The sequence below is a fragment of the Acartia tonsa genome, chromosome 3 (genome assembly GCF_053477335.1).
Source record: "Acartia tonsa isolate MP-2025a chromosome 3, ASM5347733v1, whole genome shotgun sequence".
Classification (NCBI taxonomy): domain Eukaryota; kingdom Metazoa; phylum Arthropoda; class Copepoda; order Calanoida; family Acartiidae; genus Acartia; species Acartia tonsa.
This window is the reverse complement of record NC_137262.1, coordinates 34,081,116-34,099,550: the sequence shown is the minus strand read 5'-3', so window position 1 is coordinate 34,099,550 and position 18,435 is coordinate 34,081,116. Positions and strand designations below refer to the sequence as shown.

Here is an 18,435-nt window from a genome sequence, read left to right as displayed (position 1 = left end):
TGGGGATGTACAAAATTTCTTTGGTAAAAAGTTTATACTATACAAAATAAAATACTTCATATACCTGGTTTGTTATGTTCAGTGAAAAAGATTATAACCTAATTTCTACACTAATTAAAAAATTTGGTAAGGTTAAATGAATAGTAACTGTCTGTTTTTTTGGAGTATTTCTTGATCTTTTTTTGGAAACTGGGATAGTTTTGCTTTTTGTAGGGTAGGGGGCAAAAAGGGGCATTTTTGTTGACCAGGGGGGGGCAAAATGGGGCATTTTTCAACATTTAGGGGGGGGGGGCGTTTTGGTCGCTAGGGGGGGGGGGCGATTGCCCCAAATGCCCCTTTCGGTTCGCACGCCACTGCTTCGTTTATCATGGCGACCAATACCCAGTAGTCCAAGAATGTGACTTTGAAAAGTGCTAAAATAATGCTACCAAAAGTTATTGATTAAAGATATGATTCTCCCTTTTTTATGCATTTTAGTAATATATTTTAAAACCTTGAGAAATAATTGTTTTACAAAACTGTAAATTATTATGGTAAGTTTTATAATCACGCTTTCTCATTCGCTGGCTTCATTAGTTTGAAATCATAATTGTAAATGTTTTGTCGCTGCTAGTTATACTTATCAATTAAGATTAGGGAACCAATTAAGATTAGAGAAAAGTAGTTAACCGATTTAAAAAGTACCAAAATTCTTTAAAGCTTTAAAACTTTGGGTACTAGTAGAATATACAACCAGTACATTCCAAGCAAACTATGGAGTTACTGCAATTACATGGCTAAGCCAACAAAAATAATTACAATTAATGTAAAAAAAAACTCTAGAAATCAATACCATTAATTTCAAAAAAGCTTGTTTAAACTTTAAAACATGAAATTTCGACCACCCTTCCTTTTTTATCTTTTTCTGTTTACTTAAAACTACATATTCATTTTCTCAGAACTTAAAATATACATTTTTATTCGCTTTAAAAAAGGTTTTCAAGCTTGGTTTTACATAAAAGTACCATTGTGATTCTAGCGTAGATTATGCTGTAATTCAATGGTTTTAAGGGCCCTGGAATCCTTATTTATATGATCCACGCCCGAGTACGAAAAAAGTTCCGTTGAAATACCCTCCCCCTAGCCTAGCTAGCTCTTTATCAAACCATTAGACCATTGAATTTAGACCAATTACAATAGAGTTTTAAGACTTTACATTTTGGGGAAATATATTTATTTTCGATGTAATAAAACATTATTTTGCTTTCAACTAATTTGTCAGTTAAAAATTGATATTAATAAGTCCAAAATTTCTTTTTTTTCTGCATTTTATTTTACAATTTAGGTTTTTATCTGTTACAAGAAAAAATTCTAAAAAAATACTTAAAATAAAAATTGAAATTAAAAGGCTAAAACGAATTTTTTGGTTCTTTAAAATATCCCCAAAAATTTGATAAATTTTTCTTGTCCAATCCCTATATCCCTGAATACAATGGAGGGAAAGGAGGGTTCTGCGACCCATATGATTTCCAGAAAAATTTCTAACGTAGCACAATAAAAAATAGGCCGTGCTTCCGAGAATGGTAACTTTGGCGGTGTCCATACAATTCAACCAACCATGTTGATATTTTAATCATTAGATTTATAGATTATAATCAGACTCGAGTGACCATTGAGCAGTTTATTAAAAGTTTTATAATGGCTTTTTCTTATTCGTTGGCTTTGGGGACTTTTATTAAATATTATTGGTTGGTTAATGAAGCTGAATGTGCAAACGTTTCAACCACTAATTTTGATATACAGACGAGGTTCTTTTCTGTATAATCATTTTGGATCAATTTATCGGCCTTTTAGATATCTGATAATTTATGCTAAAATAGTGGATTGCAACATGTTATAATACAATAAGTATTTGTAAAGAAAGCAGGGTTCCCAAGGAATAAGACAGTTGACGATAAATTGAAGTAAACCCCAATTAAGCCAAACAAAATTACCGCCTCTGTAGATTAAAATTATTGGTTGAAAAGTAGCAACACTGAAGGTATGTACGTACAAAAAAAACAAGATATAATAAAAGTACCCGAACGTTAGAGCCAACAAATGAGAGATAGAATTAATAAAACTTTGGGTACTGCATCAATTTTTTGCAGTCTAATATATCCCCCACCTCCCTGACTATATAAGGATCATATTTAAAGAGAGCTCGTGTGTACCCTCCAGGAATATTGAGAAATTACACGGACTAGGAACAAGCTTTACAATAATATGTATAATATATCCCCCGCCTCCCTGACTACAGAAGGATCATATTTAAAGAGAGCTCGTGTGTACCCTCCAGGAATATTGAGAAATTACACGGACTAGGAACAGGCTTTACAATAATATGTATAATGTATCCCCCGCCTCCCTGACTACAGAAGGATCATATTTAAAGAGAGCTCGTGTGTACCCTCCAGGAATATTGAGAAATTACACGGACTAGGAACAGGCTTTACAATAATATGTATAATGTATCCCCCGCCTCCCTGACTACAGAAGGATCATATTTAAAGAGAGCTCGTGTGTACCCTCCAGGAATACTGAGAAATTACACGGATTAGGAACAGGCTTTACAAAAACTTGACAGACGAAAATAGCAGAACATTAAATTCTTAATTTTCTTTTTAGAAAACGTGGTATGTAAGTCTTAAAAGGAATATGTCATTGAATTGAAAATAATACTGGTTCCTAAGTTCTCCCATTCGTTGGCTTAAAAAAATTTGAACTTTTCATATTTCTTGATTGGGTGGTAGAAGCTAGCAGTGGCGTTGCTACAAAAGACCAACTCTACAAAAGACCAACGTCTACAAAAGACCAACTCTACAAAAGACCAACGCCTACAAAAGACCAACACTACAAAAGACCAACGACTACAAAAGACCAACGCCTACAAAAGACCAACACTACAAAAGACCAACGACTACAAAAGACCAACGCCTACAAAAGACCAACAAATATATATTGTTATATAAACATCAAATAAAGGTCATGGCCGCAGCGCTCGGCCCCCTGACCTGCCTAGCCGCGGGCGCTCGGCCCCCTAGCCTATAACCTAACCTAACAAAAAAATTGTAAAATCAATATTAAAAATTGTAAAAACAATATTAAAAATTGTAAAAACAATAATAAAAATTGTAAAAATCTACCAACTACTTTTTGTAAAATCAACGAAATTCTAAACCACCTATGTATTAACAGTTTTTGAAGAACCGACTAGTTGGTCTTTTGTAGCAACTCCCTAGCAGTGGCCAACCTTTTCCATCAATAATTTAAATCTACAGAAGGGCTATTTCTAAATATAAAATCCTTTTCATCTTTACATAAACAATTTTTCTACAATTAAATGCAGAAAATCAATGCATTTTGTCCCAACAGTTATCACTATTAGCAAAGTTTTTAGCTAATTATTTACAGGTTTATGCTATTAATATGATTTTAAAAATAAGGTTTAATATAACAAAAGTTACTCTTCTTTTCAAGCGAATTTGACCAGCCTTTTTTTCTGTAACCTTGTCCATGTTACTAAAAATTTACCAACATGGTTTTAAGAAGTATATTTATTGTTCAAGAACAATGAGGGATATTTATTATGAAGAAAAAACTTTTTGCTATCACTATAAAGAAAAAACCAGGGGTGTGTAGACTGCTGCAGCTAACACTATGGCTGCGGCGTCTGCACTTACCCACTGCTGTTTAATTTGAGATATTCATAATATAACCCATAAATCTTAGACCTTTTGTTGCATTTGACCAAAAATATAAAGATGGTTCTATTTTTTTAAAGTTCAAAAAACATTTAAACAAAAAAGGAACCAAGTAGGCTGGGGACTTTGAACTGTAGATTATACTGGTAACAAAAACGTTGGGTACTTAAATAATCCTTATAAAAAATCCTTAAAAATGTATGAACATCCATGTAGTATCCATGTGAGATATATTGGCATGCAAACAGATGAAAATAAATTCTTTTTATTTTGCTGACTTTGAATTCTAAGATCTGATTTTAAAGACGTTTCCACCAAAAAATAAATATAACATAAAGGAGAAAGGAGGAGGGGAATTACCCAACGCCCCCATAAAATATTTTCTGGGGGTAAAGTCCTACATTTTGTGTGTAAAATGTCAAAAATTTACCTGATTTGTAAAAATTAAGGGGTATCAACTATAACAAAATGTTTTTGGGGGGTTTCAGAATTTTTTTGCCGTGGAATAATAAGTAAAATATTAGGCTGCATCTGGCAAATTAAACATACGATATTAGGCAAATGAAAATGCTATTAAAAGTCAGAGAAAATATCCATGACTTGCCTAAATGGATAAACGTCTTTTATAGTGAACTGTTGACCTTAACGTTGCAAAACCTTTCTTGTTCTTATAATCAAAATGTATATTTGTCAGTATGATTCCACTCAGGTAGATAGGCACATTGGAATCAAATTATACTGGTCCCCAAAATTTATGATCACGATCTCTTATTCATTGGCTTTTATTAAACCACGATTAGGTTGTAAAAACGTTTCCATATAATATTAATCTACAGAAGGCAAAATTTTGTATGTTATATTAATAAGGAATGCATAAAAATTTAGCATCCATGTCCCTATCCCTTAATATCCCTGTGTTCTACTAAATTTAAGAATTAAGGAACAATTATGTTTAGTAAAAATAAAGCTTCATCACAAAATTTAGAAAAAATGGGATATTTGTATTGTCAATAAATCACTGAGTATGACATTGACATTGTTATTAGATTAATTAGTTTAACTCAAACAAATTTAAGTGAACAGCATTTTTATGAAAAAAGAACAGTTGATTTCACAAGTGTTTTTTAGATATTTATAATTTAAAAGTAATATTCAAACGCTAATAGTTCGCAGAGACGGATGGACAGACGGACAGATAAAAATCCATTTCTTTATCTCTAAAGCGCATAACAAATATATTTTTATACTGTCATCATGAGAGGCAAAAAAGTTTTAGTTTAATAAAAGAGACTTTAAAACATGATCATACTTTGAAGAAAAAGGGAACTCTAAAATAAGAATATCATTTTCATTATTAAACAATACTTATTGTTTCAATAATGATTATTTTGAAATAAAGAAAATTTTTCATAAAGTAATAAATATTGTAAAATAAGACATTTTAATTTATGATTTATGTGGATATGCAATTTTATTTTCTTTTTCTGTTTATATATGGCAATCATAAAATATTCTTACTTGACCTAATAACGACATCACACTTTTGAAAACACTATTCATCTTTACTATACGGCATATGTCTGACATGATAAAGATGTTCTTGTGAGTTTATGACTATACTAGAGGCTGCGCCCCTAGCATCTAGGAGCTCTGTTTTCAAAGGAATAAAATAGCCTAAGACCATCCCGTGACCTATTTGAAGCTACCCTATAAAGTAAAACTTAATCAGTTCAGTAGTTATTGAAATTATATTCTTCAGTCAAAAAAAAGGTAATTTGTTGATATATTAACCACAATCTTTTTTTTGACAGGAAACTTTAATAAGTCAGAAAATAATTATAAAAAGTATAGTTTATACTATTACTAAATTTTAGGAAAAGCGCGTTTGTTTAAAACTATTTTACGGAGAAAAAGCTTTGATTTTAATACATAATTAATAGACGACATACAAAAAGCTCAGCAAAAAGTCATATTCAAGGAAAGGACAAATGTTCTGGTAATTAATTCTAACTTTTATTGTATCAACTAGTGGCTGCGACCCTTGCATCTAGAAGCTTTTTATTTTCAGTTTGGCTTCGATTCCGATTAATATTCACTGGATCAGAACCAGTTCTCAGCCTTACTGAAAAATAATGTATATCATCATATTACAGACGATATTCCACGAATATTAAAATAATAAAAAAAGTGAATACTACTTTTGATAGGGTTTTAATCTTATATTTTTTAATTTTGATATCCGCGGAAAGCACGATGCGGTAAATAACTATTCTCATATTTTAAGTCTTTCTTTAATTTGTTATTTTATAATACATATTTCTATCCGAGTATAATAAGAGACAGCAAAAACTGTGCTCGGCTGAAAGTTGGATCACATAAATTTAAACCTTTATTTCTAATCATGCAAGTATTGACAGTCACTATACAAACCAACCAAAAATATTAATTAGTAAAGTTAGACAATAGCTTTAGTTTCTATATTTATTGATTTCATTTTTTATGGGGAGGGGGCCGGGGGGATGGGGAATAGTAATCCTTCCTTCTGTAAAATATATGAAAACCTGCAAACATGTAATTCTCTTACAATAAAAAACATTTAGTCTTGCCGTTTTTGAGAAAAGGGTAAGAGAAACGAATATTATGCTTCTTTTAGTAAAATTAAAAGGGAAATAATTAAGTACGTATAGAAGCTGTTTTTTTTCCAAAGTTAGACAGTTGTAGGCAAAATAGTTTTTATTGTGAAAAATATGTTTTCGATCAACGATTTAAAAAAAAATACAAATCTGCAAAAAGCTTAAAAAGAAAATCTACAAATTATTGTAAGCACATAAATATTGACGAATTGTTTAATATTGATTCAATATTCAACTCCTTTTTTGCTGTTTGTCTGCCAGGGGCGTATATTGTATTTTCTGTAAATTGTAGAGTAGCAACAGTTTTTTTAATTTTTAAAAAGTACTAATTTTATGTTTTTTCCAAAACAATTAAATAAATTATCTATCTTGAAATTTGAGAAAATAAAATATTTGTTATCATATTAAGTTTAACTGATATGTTATTGATACAGTAATTTATTTTATAGATTTTTTTGTGGGAGGGGATTTAAAAAAAACATTTTAATAAAAATCATTGTTTTTTTTTTTGTAGATAATATAGATGATTTTTGAAGGGGTTAGATAGACAGATAGATACCCGCGACCGTGGCTCAACACGTAGCGCATCCGCTCGTCGTCGGGAAGGTGATAGGTTCGAATCTCGGGCCGACACCGCGTCATAACTAAAGACGTTAAAAATGGTTCCTACTGCTGCTATGTCAGATGCGCGACATAAATAGTTAGAGTAGGGGGAATGCCTTGGCCCAAAACAGGCGCAACTCGTTACCATGCACAGTTGGGACTTCTCAGACAAAGGTCGTGCATCACAGAGAGTTGGTTGTCTGTTGGATGTTACTTAACCTAATATCCTTGGGTGTTTGGACAGAGAAGGGTGCGTAACAGCCATCCTTAGTTCTCCTGGATTGCTGGACCAGGACCTGGACAGTACACCAAGTCGAAAAGGTCCTGGACTGTAATCCCGCCCGTACGAGGTAATCTACTAGGTAGACAGATAGATAATAGATAGATAGATAGATACAGATAAATACAGATATATTAATAGATAAAAAAAAACAGATAGCTAGATAGATAGCATTGACATGAGAAAACTACTTATAAACCCAAATTTATAATTATGATACTTTTTATAGAAAAGCCCTTTTTAAGAACCTATGAGAACTAAATAATGACCTTTCCCATTCATAAAGTGGTAGCTATAGAGTTAAGATAGATCCTACAACTCATGCTAAATTACAAAATAGTCGGTATATTGCTACTCATATCTATGCAATGCAGACTCTTAGCTGACAGACGTGCAATCAAATCTCATCCCAAGTAAAAATTTATATCGTTATTTATATCCACAAAAGTAACTGCGCCCCTAGAATTTATGGGAATCTGAATTCGAAGATTTAGGAATGGTTATATTTATATAATAGGATATTCATATAACCATATTTCCAGTATAGTATGTCTTCGAAACCGATTAATATTTGCTGGATTTAAACGGTTCTCAGCCTTACTGGAAAATCATGTATAGCATCGTATTACAGATAATTTTCCACGAATGATAAAACAAAGATCACAAAATTAATAACAAAATTGTCAGCCCGGGCCTTTGGTCCAACGGGGATAGCAAAACTGGTTTTAATCTTATAGCTTTTCATATTAATGTCTGCGGAAAGCTGTCTATGATACGATGCGATAAATAACTATTATCCATCTTGTGAGCAATCTATAATTAATTAGTCTTCTGTTGAGTGGCACTATTTTAATATTGAGGTATTTCCGGAGAATTTTAGGGTTCTAAATACATATAATAACAATTAATAACTTTATAGTTCAAGATTTAATTGTGGTTTTATTATACTGTTACATTTAAATATTTAACTGAAATTTTATCTAAAGATAGATCACATATTGTGTTAATATGAACATTTTTTTTGTACCAAATACCAATTAAGTATCTATCTATCGACATTAAAATTCAAAAGCTATTCTTCTATTTTAAAATATGAAAATGTAACAAGGAGGGAAATGAATTCTCTCATACGTTTTTTCAAAAACCTTAGTGAGCTCTTTTATAATACCTTAATCGGTTGGTTACAACTGGTAGTGTCAATACTTTTCAACCAATACATTTAACCAAAAAAAGAGTTAATTTTATGTTTATTCATACCAGAGCTTTATGAGGAACCCCCCTCCCACCTTCAACTTTTTTTAAAAATACCCTCAAACCACTCTTACTAACTGTATAAAGCTTCCCTGGTAAGAAACTAGTCTTTTCAGTCAGGTATTTTAAGAGAAATGGGAAGGTTATAATATGCTATTAAAGATTTCTCTAAGTCTTAAACAAAGCTTAATTGAAAAGGAGAATTTAAGGCGGTCAGCGAGATCTTTTAGTATATTATAACCCGCGACCGTGATACAAAACGTAGAGCATCCGCTCGTCGTCATGAAGGTGATAGGTTCGAATCTCAGTCCGACATCCCGTAACACTAAAGACGTTAAAAATAGTTCCTACTGCTGCTTTGTTAGATGCGCGACATAAATAGCAAGGGTAGGCGGGATGCTATGGCCCAAAACAGGCGCAACTCATTACCATGCGCAGTTAGGATTTCTCAGACAAAATTGACCATTGGTGTTCGAAATATTAACACAGCCAAGTTACAGCAAACAAATTAATAACATACGAAAAAGGTCATTGAAAAAGGGAGGGAGGTAGCTAACTGTATATACATCTATACTATAGATCTGTTGTATCAACAAAAATGGATATAGACATCCCACTAATTTTATATAAGGATAATAATATTACAAAGAGCTATTTACGATTTGCAAATACTTTTATACTGTGATTAAAATTGATATGAACAACTATCATAGACTTTATTTTAAAGAATTAAAATGAAAAACGTGAACAATAGTTTTATAGCAGCAACGCCACCACAAAAAATATAAGAAAAATGTATTTTGCAAATATAAGATGGCCTTTGAATAAATAAGATATTTGAATAGTCTGCTTATTAATTATTCAATTTTCAAAATGTCATCTGAAAACCAAATATTTAGATTTGCCACAAATAAAAGATTAAATTTCTATCAGAAAATTTTAAAAGTTATTATTAATATGATTTTTCAAAATTTAAAATGTTTAATTGTTGCTTAACTTGCATGGGGGCCAATCTTTAAACAAAATATATAGATGAAAATAACAAGATATCTGCCTGTCTGATTCTAAAGTAAAAGATCTTGTTGACTACTGGACCGATATGGCTATCCTAACAGTGAAGCTTCTTACTTGTCCTACGAACAATGAAGCAACAGCATATCTTAATTAGCTTTCATGATTTTTCGGTAGGACTGAGAACCTGTTATAAAATAAAACAACTAAAGGATTTATTTGGTAATAATCATAAATAAGTCTTCTGTATTTAATGATTTCTTCCTCATCTATTTGGTTAGACCGTTATTAGTTTAGAAATTATACTAAATCTAAACATTTCTCGAGCTCGAGGGTAGATTTTGGGCTATATAGAAATAGAATAGGATTTAGAATTTTAAAACAGGAAAAAATAATGTTGGAAACTGATCAACTACTCCCAAACGACATATTATTACTTGGACGTTGCACCAGATTTTCTTGTACTCTGATCATAAGGAAAAAGGATTTTTTTCTCTATGACTCTGATAAAGTGATGCTCACAGCAGGCTAAATTATTGATAGCCCCCATCCAACCCCTTTTCCCTATCCCCTCCCATTATACTGGTTCAACGAACTGACCAATTCATGATGTCCATATTAGCAAGCAAATTTGACGACAAATTTTCCCCTGTTAATATATCCATGTATATCCTATATCCATTCTACTGCCAGACTTATTTATGCCGCCTCCTCCGTACCTTCTGACTGACGCAAAAATATTTACAATAAATTTCTTGGCCAATTTCCAAATAGATTTTTGGACAGGAACCCCTATAACTCTTTTATATAAGAAACAGGATGTCTGTCTATCTCTGTGTGTAGCGAAGAAACTGGCAAACCGATATGGTTCTCCTTTACAGTGACGTTTCTTAAATGTCCATTAAAGGTTTATAACTTTTGGGGGGAAGGGTACATCATCTCTCCTAAAAGATAACACCCCAAGAAAAGTGCTTTCCTCTCAAAAAAATTTTTGTTTTTAAATCTAAAATCATAAGAGTAGAGTTCACTACCCTCTCCCTTCCCTCCAGTGTAATTTAAGGTATCTAGCTGACAGATAGACAGAAATACAAATTGCAAAAAGCAGAAAGAGAAATAGACTGAAAGACAGACATATATTTAATCTACATCTTACAATATTAGTCTCTGTCCCTGGAGATATTTAACTTATATTTAGATACTGGATTAATAATTATAAGGAGAAATCATATATCATAACAACTTTTAAAAACATCAATAAACTAAATGATGTACTTTTTACTTAAACTTTACTTTATCCTCCCTTTTTTCATGTTTCTAGCCTGTTTTTTTAGAATATGAATATTTTATCTTTTTTATAATACACAGTGCGTATAAAGGTGCTTTGACTTTTGTGTCAGAACCTAAATTGGGACATAGTGCATTTCATTACCCTAGGTTAGGTAACTTCATTTCACTTTTCAATAAAATCTAAAATGCAGCCGTTTTGGAGAAAATTAGATTTGAAAATTTTAAGTAAAATTTTCATCCACTAGGAGTTACCGCATAATCATGACAAGAAAAGCAAATATTATTTATTTAAAATTTTGAACAACTTTGCTTTTATAAAGTTTGTCATAAAACCTCTCTCTATATGATGTATTTAAGGCTGAATTTTTGTGACCTTAGCAAAGCAACTGATAAAAATGGCCATGAATCAACTCGCTTAAGGAGTGGTTTTATGAAGAACTTAATAAAAGCAAACTTGTTCAAAATTTTAAATAGATAATCTTTGCTTTTCTTGTCATGATTATGCTGTAACTCCTAGTGGATGAAAATTGAACTTGAAATTTTCAAATATAATTTTCTCAAAAACGGCTGCATTTTAGATTTTATTGAAAAGTGAAATAAAGTTACCTAACCTAGGGTAATGAAATGCACTATGTCCCAATTTAGGTTCTGACACAAAAGTCAAAGCACCTTCAAACGCACTGTGAATATGAATCCTATTACGTAAAAAGTAAGATTTTTTTGTTTGAAGCTTAATAACCATATGAACCAATTAAGTTCTCTTTTTTAGGTAGGCTTCTTTAGCTCTTGTAATGGTTTTAGGCCATTAAATTTTGAGGTTTAAGTCTCGAGATTATTTTAAACTATTTATTATTTTTAGCCCCTCCTTGTCACTTTGATACATAACCCCTAGAGGCTAAGGGCGTAATTACTAGTATTTTTAAAAAGAAACACTTAATCCATTGATTTTAGTTTGTTTATTTGTATTTAGTTGGACAAGGCAAAAGATTGATTTGACCTTATTTTACAAAAATACTTAGAAATAGGGAAAAACTTGCACTTCAAGTAATGAGCTCAGCATTTTTTAAATGCGTAGCAACTCTACAAATTTTCCAACATTATATCTCATTAGAATTGTAGAATACTTATAAAATACAATTATAAAGAGATAATACTGTTATTATAATATAAAATATTAGTAATGTATTGATTTGGGGGGGGGGGGGTATTTACACCCTCTTGTCACCACACGCCTATGACACTAATACACTACAGATGCAATTGTACAGCTATATTTTATTAAATACTTCGTCCATAGTAGACATAAAGAGTGGGTAAAAATAGCATGAAACCATATTAATACATTTATAAAGCTACCCTGAAAGCATTACCCAATCAGACCAACCATTTTTGATATATTGAGTTACATACAAAGATCTTTAAACTTTATGCATCTAGGAGCTCTCTATTCAAAAGGGTAGAAAAGTAGGAAAATAACCTAAAACCGCCAAGCTTCTATAAAATGAAGATCTCAATCTGTTCTGTTGTTTTCGAAATTTTAAGCTACAGACAAAAATCCTTACTACTTTATATAATAAAATGAGGATTATTGTTATTTATTGCCGTTTCTGCGATAATAATGGACATAATTGTTCTAATATACTCTTAAGAATCTGTCCTACTTAAACAGTCAATTAAATACAATATTTAAGAAGTATTTTTATCGAAACTAATTGATTTTCAAAAAAAATTTGACACGTAAAAAGATAAACATTTATTTAGATTTCTGGCCATAACAACTTATTTAACACTTGCTCGACAAGAACAAAAAATCCCAGTATTTTTTAAGAAAGGGAGTAGTCACTGGAAATTAGTAACTGCTTAAATACTTTTATCGCATCTTGATTGGTATATTCAAACTACCAGTGTTCAAAATATCCAACAAATAATTTTACAAAGGGGGTAATTTTGTATTACATAAATTCATCGTCTTATTTCTTGAAATTCCTGGTTTCATTTTGTAGAAAATTTAATAAATATTCTATTAAATTTTCCACAAAAACTTACTTACTGAATATTGGCTTTTTAAAAACATGTTTTTAGCTGTCGTATATGACAAACCAACTTAATATAAAGGATGTATACATTTTTTATTTTCTCGGAACAGCGGAAAAAGGAGGCGAATTCTAGTTAAGCGATCCTCCTCCCTTTCCAAAACCCTCGTTTTAAATCCAATAGACAAAAACATTGTTGACCAATTGAATAAAGACACCTTTCTTATTTAAAAATAATAGACAAATGGCTTCGCCCTTTGACTCTAGGAGCGTCATTCGACAATATGTGTAAATCATTAAATCATTTGTTCATAAAAACATAAGTGTTGATTATTGAATAAAATGAACAAAATAATAAACTTAGGTTTTAGGCTATTTTTATTAAATCTAAATTAGTGTAATTTACTGACAAAATGTCTTGAATGAATTAAGGAATGCCAAGGTTAATTATAGACCTTTCCATAATGTTATTCCAGTAAATAATTATTAGTGGTTGAAAATTAACACGAAAATAACTTTTAATGATACTATGAACAATTTAGTGTTTTTAATGGAGATAATCTAGAGACACACTCTCTAGAACAGCAAATTGATAAACAGCGGAGTAACAATCCGATCATACTATTGGTTAGAAAATGTACAAATTTTAATGAGAAATGGTGGTTATTTTTTATTTCATTCGCATAATGAAACAGATATAAATAGTCGCATTATTTAGGATAAATAGTCGAATTATTTAGGATAAATCTTAACTAGGTTAGATTATAACGTGTCAAAAATTACAAAAAATTCTTCGTTCGTATATTATGAAGCATATGACAAAGCATGTATTAGAAGTCAGCTAAGAATAAAGCTTGCTTTCGGTAAATTTTATCATCCAAAAAATTTTCTTTGGTATTATTAGAAAGAATCGTATATAACAAACATAAATAAAGGTGTTTGTCTGCTAGAATTTCCTAATAAATTTGACGAAGATGGGGGTCAGATAGACCATCTAAATATATTGTTAAACTTTTTTGCTGTTATTGTATTAAAAATGATTTCAAAGTCAGCCACGGTCAGTTTTTAATGTCATATAGTAATCTACAAAAGAAAGTAAAAGGGTATTTGTCTGTCTGTCTGTCTATTTGTTTGTCTGTCTGTAGCGAAGGATCTCGCATAGCTGAACCGATATGGTTCTCATTTACAGTATAGCTTTCATAGGCCTGGGAAGGTTTATAGCAATTTAGAGGGGATGGTACCACCACCCCCCTAAGATAATTTGCATAAAATCAAAAAATATAAAGCACCGCCTAGCGGATATTTTTGGCAAATAGATAAACTTAACGTAGATTGAAAAAAAAACATTTTAAGTTCCTCAAGAGGCATCTAGGGGGCGAAGCCGCTAGTGTTGACATAAAACATAAAAATCAATACATTAAATTTGAAAGGATTGTTATAAGTGTCTAATAAACTTTGTTATTCAAAGTAGTTTTATTTAACCGTCAATAATTCCATTCAAACAAGGACGACAATATCCATAAGTAGCGAAGCTCAAATATAAAATTAAGAACGGCAAAGCAAACTTTTTTGGTAAAGGGTGCCTCTACCCTCCCAAGAGAAAACGTCCCCGGAAGAAATACCTTCCCCCTTAATTTTTAACTCTTTCTTTTTAAACTAAAAATGAAAGTGGAGTGTCGACTTACTGCCCCTGAAGGCTCTTAGAGGCGTAGCTGTTGGTTTTGTTATAAAGTTGTTGCGATTGTCCAAAATTCATACGTAAATTTCCTCTATATTTGTATAAAATAATTGGATACAAAAAATACATTTATACAGTGTGTTTTTTTTATGAGAACTTTTTTGAAAGCAATTTTACCCCACTTACAGTTATTAGAATTTAATGATTAATGGCTTATTTTTTTCGTTTTTTATAACCATTTATAGAACATCAAAAAAATATATCAGTTTGTCTTTAAAAAGTACAGTAAAATCAAAAATTCAAAACTTAGGTGTCAACATCTAAAAATGTTTTTAGCGCATTTTTCTTAAGCTCAAATCTTCTACCCTTTGCAAGAAAAAAATTGGATTTTCAGTAGTTGACTTTGGGGGGCCAGTACTCCCACCCTGGTTGAGATATGGCCTTCAAACTTTGATATGATCTAGTACATGTCCCCAATAGTATCTGTATCAATTCAACTCAACTTTGAAGCGTTTTGCAGCCATTCTTGCAAAGGGTAGAAGATTTGAGTATGAGAAAAATGCGCTAAAACCAATTTTAGATGTTGACACCAAGGTTTTGAATTTTTGATTTTACTGCACTTTTTTAATAAAAACTGAATTTTTTTTTAATGTTCTATAAATGGTTATAAAAAACGAAGAAAATAAGCCATTAATCATTAAATTCTGATAACAATAAGTGGGGTAAAATTGCTTTCAAAAAAGTTCTCATAAAAAAAAACACACTGTAGAATATTATTTTTAGAATTATTGACTAAAATGAATATTTATCTAGAAAACATTATCAGCTAATTTTTATAACTTTCCTATTTGATGAATTAATGATGTACAAAAAGTATCTATTTTAAGCATTATATTAATGTAAAAGTTTAAACTTTCATTTAGTATTAAAAATTCTTAATACTTTATGATTACAACTAGCAGCTACGCCCCTAGTGGTATCTAGGGGCCCTTGAAGGTGGGGGTAAAAGTCTACCCCTCAATTTAAGAGTAAAAAAATTGGGAGGGGGGATAATTTTTTTTAGGGTTGATTTCTCTTGAGAGGGCGGTGGTGTCCTCCCTCAAAATAGTTATAAACCTTCCCAAGACTCTTTCAAAGCTACATAGTAAAGGAGAACTATATTGGTTCAGCGGTTAGCGAAATCCTTTGCTACAGACAAAAAAAAACACTACTATACATAATAGGATTTTTGGCCAATGATCATCTACTCTATAACTTACTTTGTCCATCCATCCGTCAGTACATCCAAAAGAAATTACTCTGCTGTTACCTAGAATATGCTACTGACATTTCTGGTGAGGATTCCCCTAATAATTTTCCATATCACTATGTGGAAATTTCATACGTTTTAATATTGCCTAGGCAAAGCTTTGAAGATTGTGAATATTACAAATATATACAATACAAGTATACATACTCGATTAGTCCTGTCCGTCTGTTTTCTTTTTCTTTTTTTCAACATTACTAGTGAATGCGCCCTTGGCATCTAGTGGCGCTGTAAGGGATATTACAGAATGGCAGGAAAATAGCCCAGATACGTCTCAAGTTAAATCTAAAAAATAGCATAAAACCATCACTGGACATACGTTAATTTTCCCTAAAAAGGAAGTATCAATCAGTTCAGTAGTTATTGAGATCTTTAGCTTCAGACAAAAGAACTTACTACTTTATATAATAGAATATTTCTTTATGGCAACCAAATCATGCTTATTTTTCTCTTTACTGGACATCGCCCCATTCCTTAAACCAGCGGCGTGCTTAAGGTTTAGCAAGGGACCTCAATGGAATCGGTGGATGTTGTTTTACCCCCCCCCCCCCGCCCCCCATTAACACAAATCTGTACTTTTAAAAGGATTATTTTAAGAAGGTACAAGAATAGCAGAAAATTTATAATAATGCACTTTTCGTGTTAACACAATGATCAATCATCTTCTTTTTTATAAAGAGTAAGGTTGCTCTGTAAGTTACCTGAAGGTAAAATAAACGAATTCATTTAGATGGTGGTTTCTCTTAAAGTGTCCAGTCGAGCACACAACCCCCCCCATCATTATTTTAAATAAATTGGATATAAGGGTGGGTTTAAAGATGTAGTTTTCGTTTATTACTTCTTTTGATTCTTTATTACTTCAGGTCAGGCTAGGTTACGTTGTATTGGGTACTGTGTAACCCCGAAGGGTTAAGGCACCGCAGGTACAGGCCCCGCATTCTAAACACTAAATGTGAGGAATGTATTGCTCATTATGCACTTAAGGGGAAGAACCCATAGGCCTGTGTGTGCTAATATTTTGGTTTCTAACATATAATCCTTATAAAAAGTAACAGGATGTCTATCTGCCTGTTAGTATCGAAGGAAAACACAAATATTGTCTAAATAATAATCATTTGAGGCTTTTGTTATTTAGCAACTCTATAATCGTTACCAGAAAGTCCTTTCGTCCATTTCAAACATGTGCTTTTTGACCTTTTCATCAACAATTTTCATATGATATATTTATCAGATTTTTGCAATACTAATTTTTATTACAACAGGATACAGTTTTATAAGCAAAGCACCAGAAAATGCAAGTATGTACAGTTTTCTGTATTTACTTAGAATTTCGTTTGTCCTATCGTTTCAAAGCTTCGCCTTAATGGATGTTGCCATCTTTGTTTTATCTCTTGATATTGCTGTATAAGAAGTTTATAAGAAAAATGAATGGAGATTAAGATATAATTTTACTCTTACATTGCAATTTTAATAATTCACAATACATAGAGTATATAGTCCAATATGGCTATGAAACCGATTAATATCCGATGGATTAAAACAGGTTCTCAGCCATATTGAAAAATCAAGTACATCGTCTTATTACAGGCGATTTTCTACGAATAATAAAATAAAAATAAAATAATTAATACTGGTTTTGTTAGACCGGTTCTTTGGCCCCTCGGTATCTGCGGAAAGCTTTCTACAATACTATGCTAAAAATAACTATTTTTTTTGTTGATTTAAAAAAAAATAGATTTTATTAATTTGATTAGAAATTGCATTCGGCAGTTTTACTAATAGTACAAGTACACTAATTATTGTATTTATGTCGCTCATTATTTTATACAAGTTATAGCACAAAAAGGAGTTGTTAAGGTGTTGTATGGGTTTGCTAGAAATTGAATGAAGGGAAGGGACCTTACATAAAATGGCTTTTGAGTTTGCCTTTGGTTTAAATTTTCTACTCATGTAATACTAGCAGATACGATACTAGAGGCCTCTAGGGGTAAGGAAAGAGGTATTTGGTAAACTCCAATTACAATTTTAGTTAAAAAAAAAAACTTTTTTCCCAGGGCAATATATCTTGGGAGGGTGGTGGCGGTACTCTGTCTAAAGTTTAAAAATAACTTCCTGAATCCTTATACCTGTAAAAAGCTTCATTGTATACCAATATACATAATTAACATGTACCTATTAGATTAAGTAATGAATATCTCCATGGCTTTAACATTGAAATCAAAATAATTTACAGAAAATAATATATCTTACCCTACAAATATAAGTACCCTCTTGGGAGGGCTGCACCCTGTCAAGGTACAAAGTAAAGGCATCTCTGGTCAACCGTACACTTGTACCATCCAGACCATTTCTTGTGTACTCTCCTTCATTTTCTCCTTCTGGTAAGTTTATACAATTTTGTCATTAGGCATGCTAATATATCTTAAGACTTTCTAAAACTTACTTAGTGGTAATGTATGATTTCAACTTCAAGAGAGATGAAACAGGAATTGTAGTTTACTTTTTTAACATCGACATAATAGAAATCCTACGTGCTAGGAAAATGGAATCATGCATTACCTTTTTTATATGGATAAAACAGTAATCATAGAATATAGATTATATTTCTGCTTTTATAAAAATGATTTCAAC

The 18,435-nt window shown here is 31.4% G+C and overlaps 1 protein-coding gene across 2 annotated transcripts in view; it reads right to left on the bottom strand.

Moving 5' to 3' along the window:
* The window catches only part of LOC145313953 (lachesin-like), a 48,045-nt gene that overhangs the window by 11,461 nt on the left and 18,149 nt on the right, over positions 1-18,435 (bottom strand). The window contains exon 7 of one of the 2 annotated variants that reach the window (XM_080153620.1): positions 18,055-18,191. In XM_080153620.1, coding sequence (XP_080009746.1) covers positions 18,055-18,191 — 137 coding nt within the window. The remainder of the gene's footprint in view (positions 1-18,054; positions 18,192-18,435) is intronic. The other variant, XM_080153621.1, reaches the window with a different exon arrangement.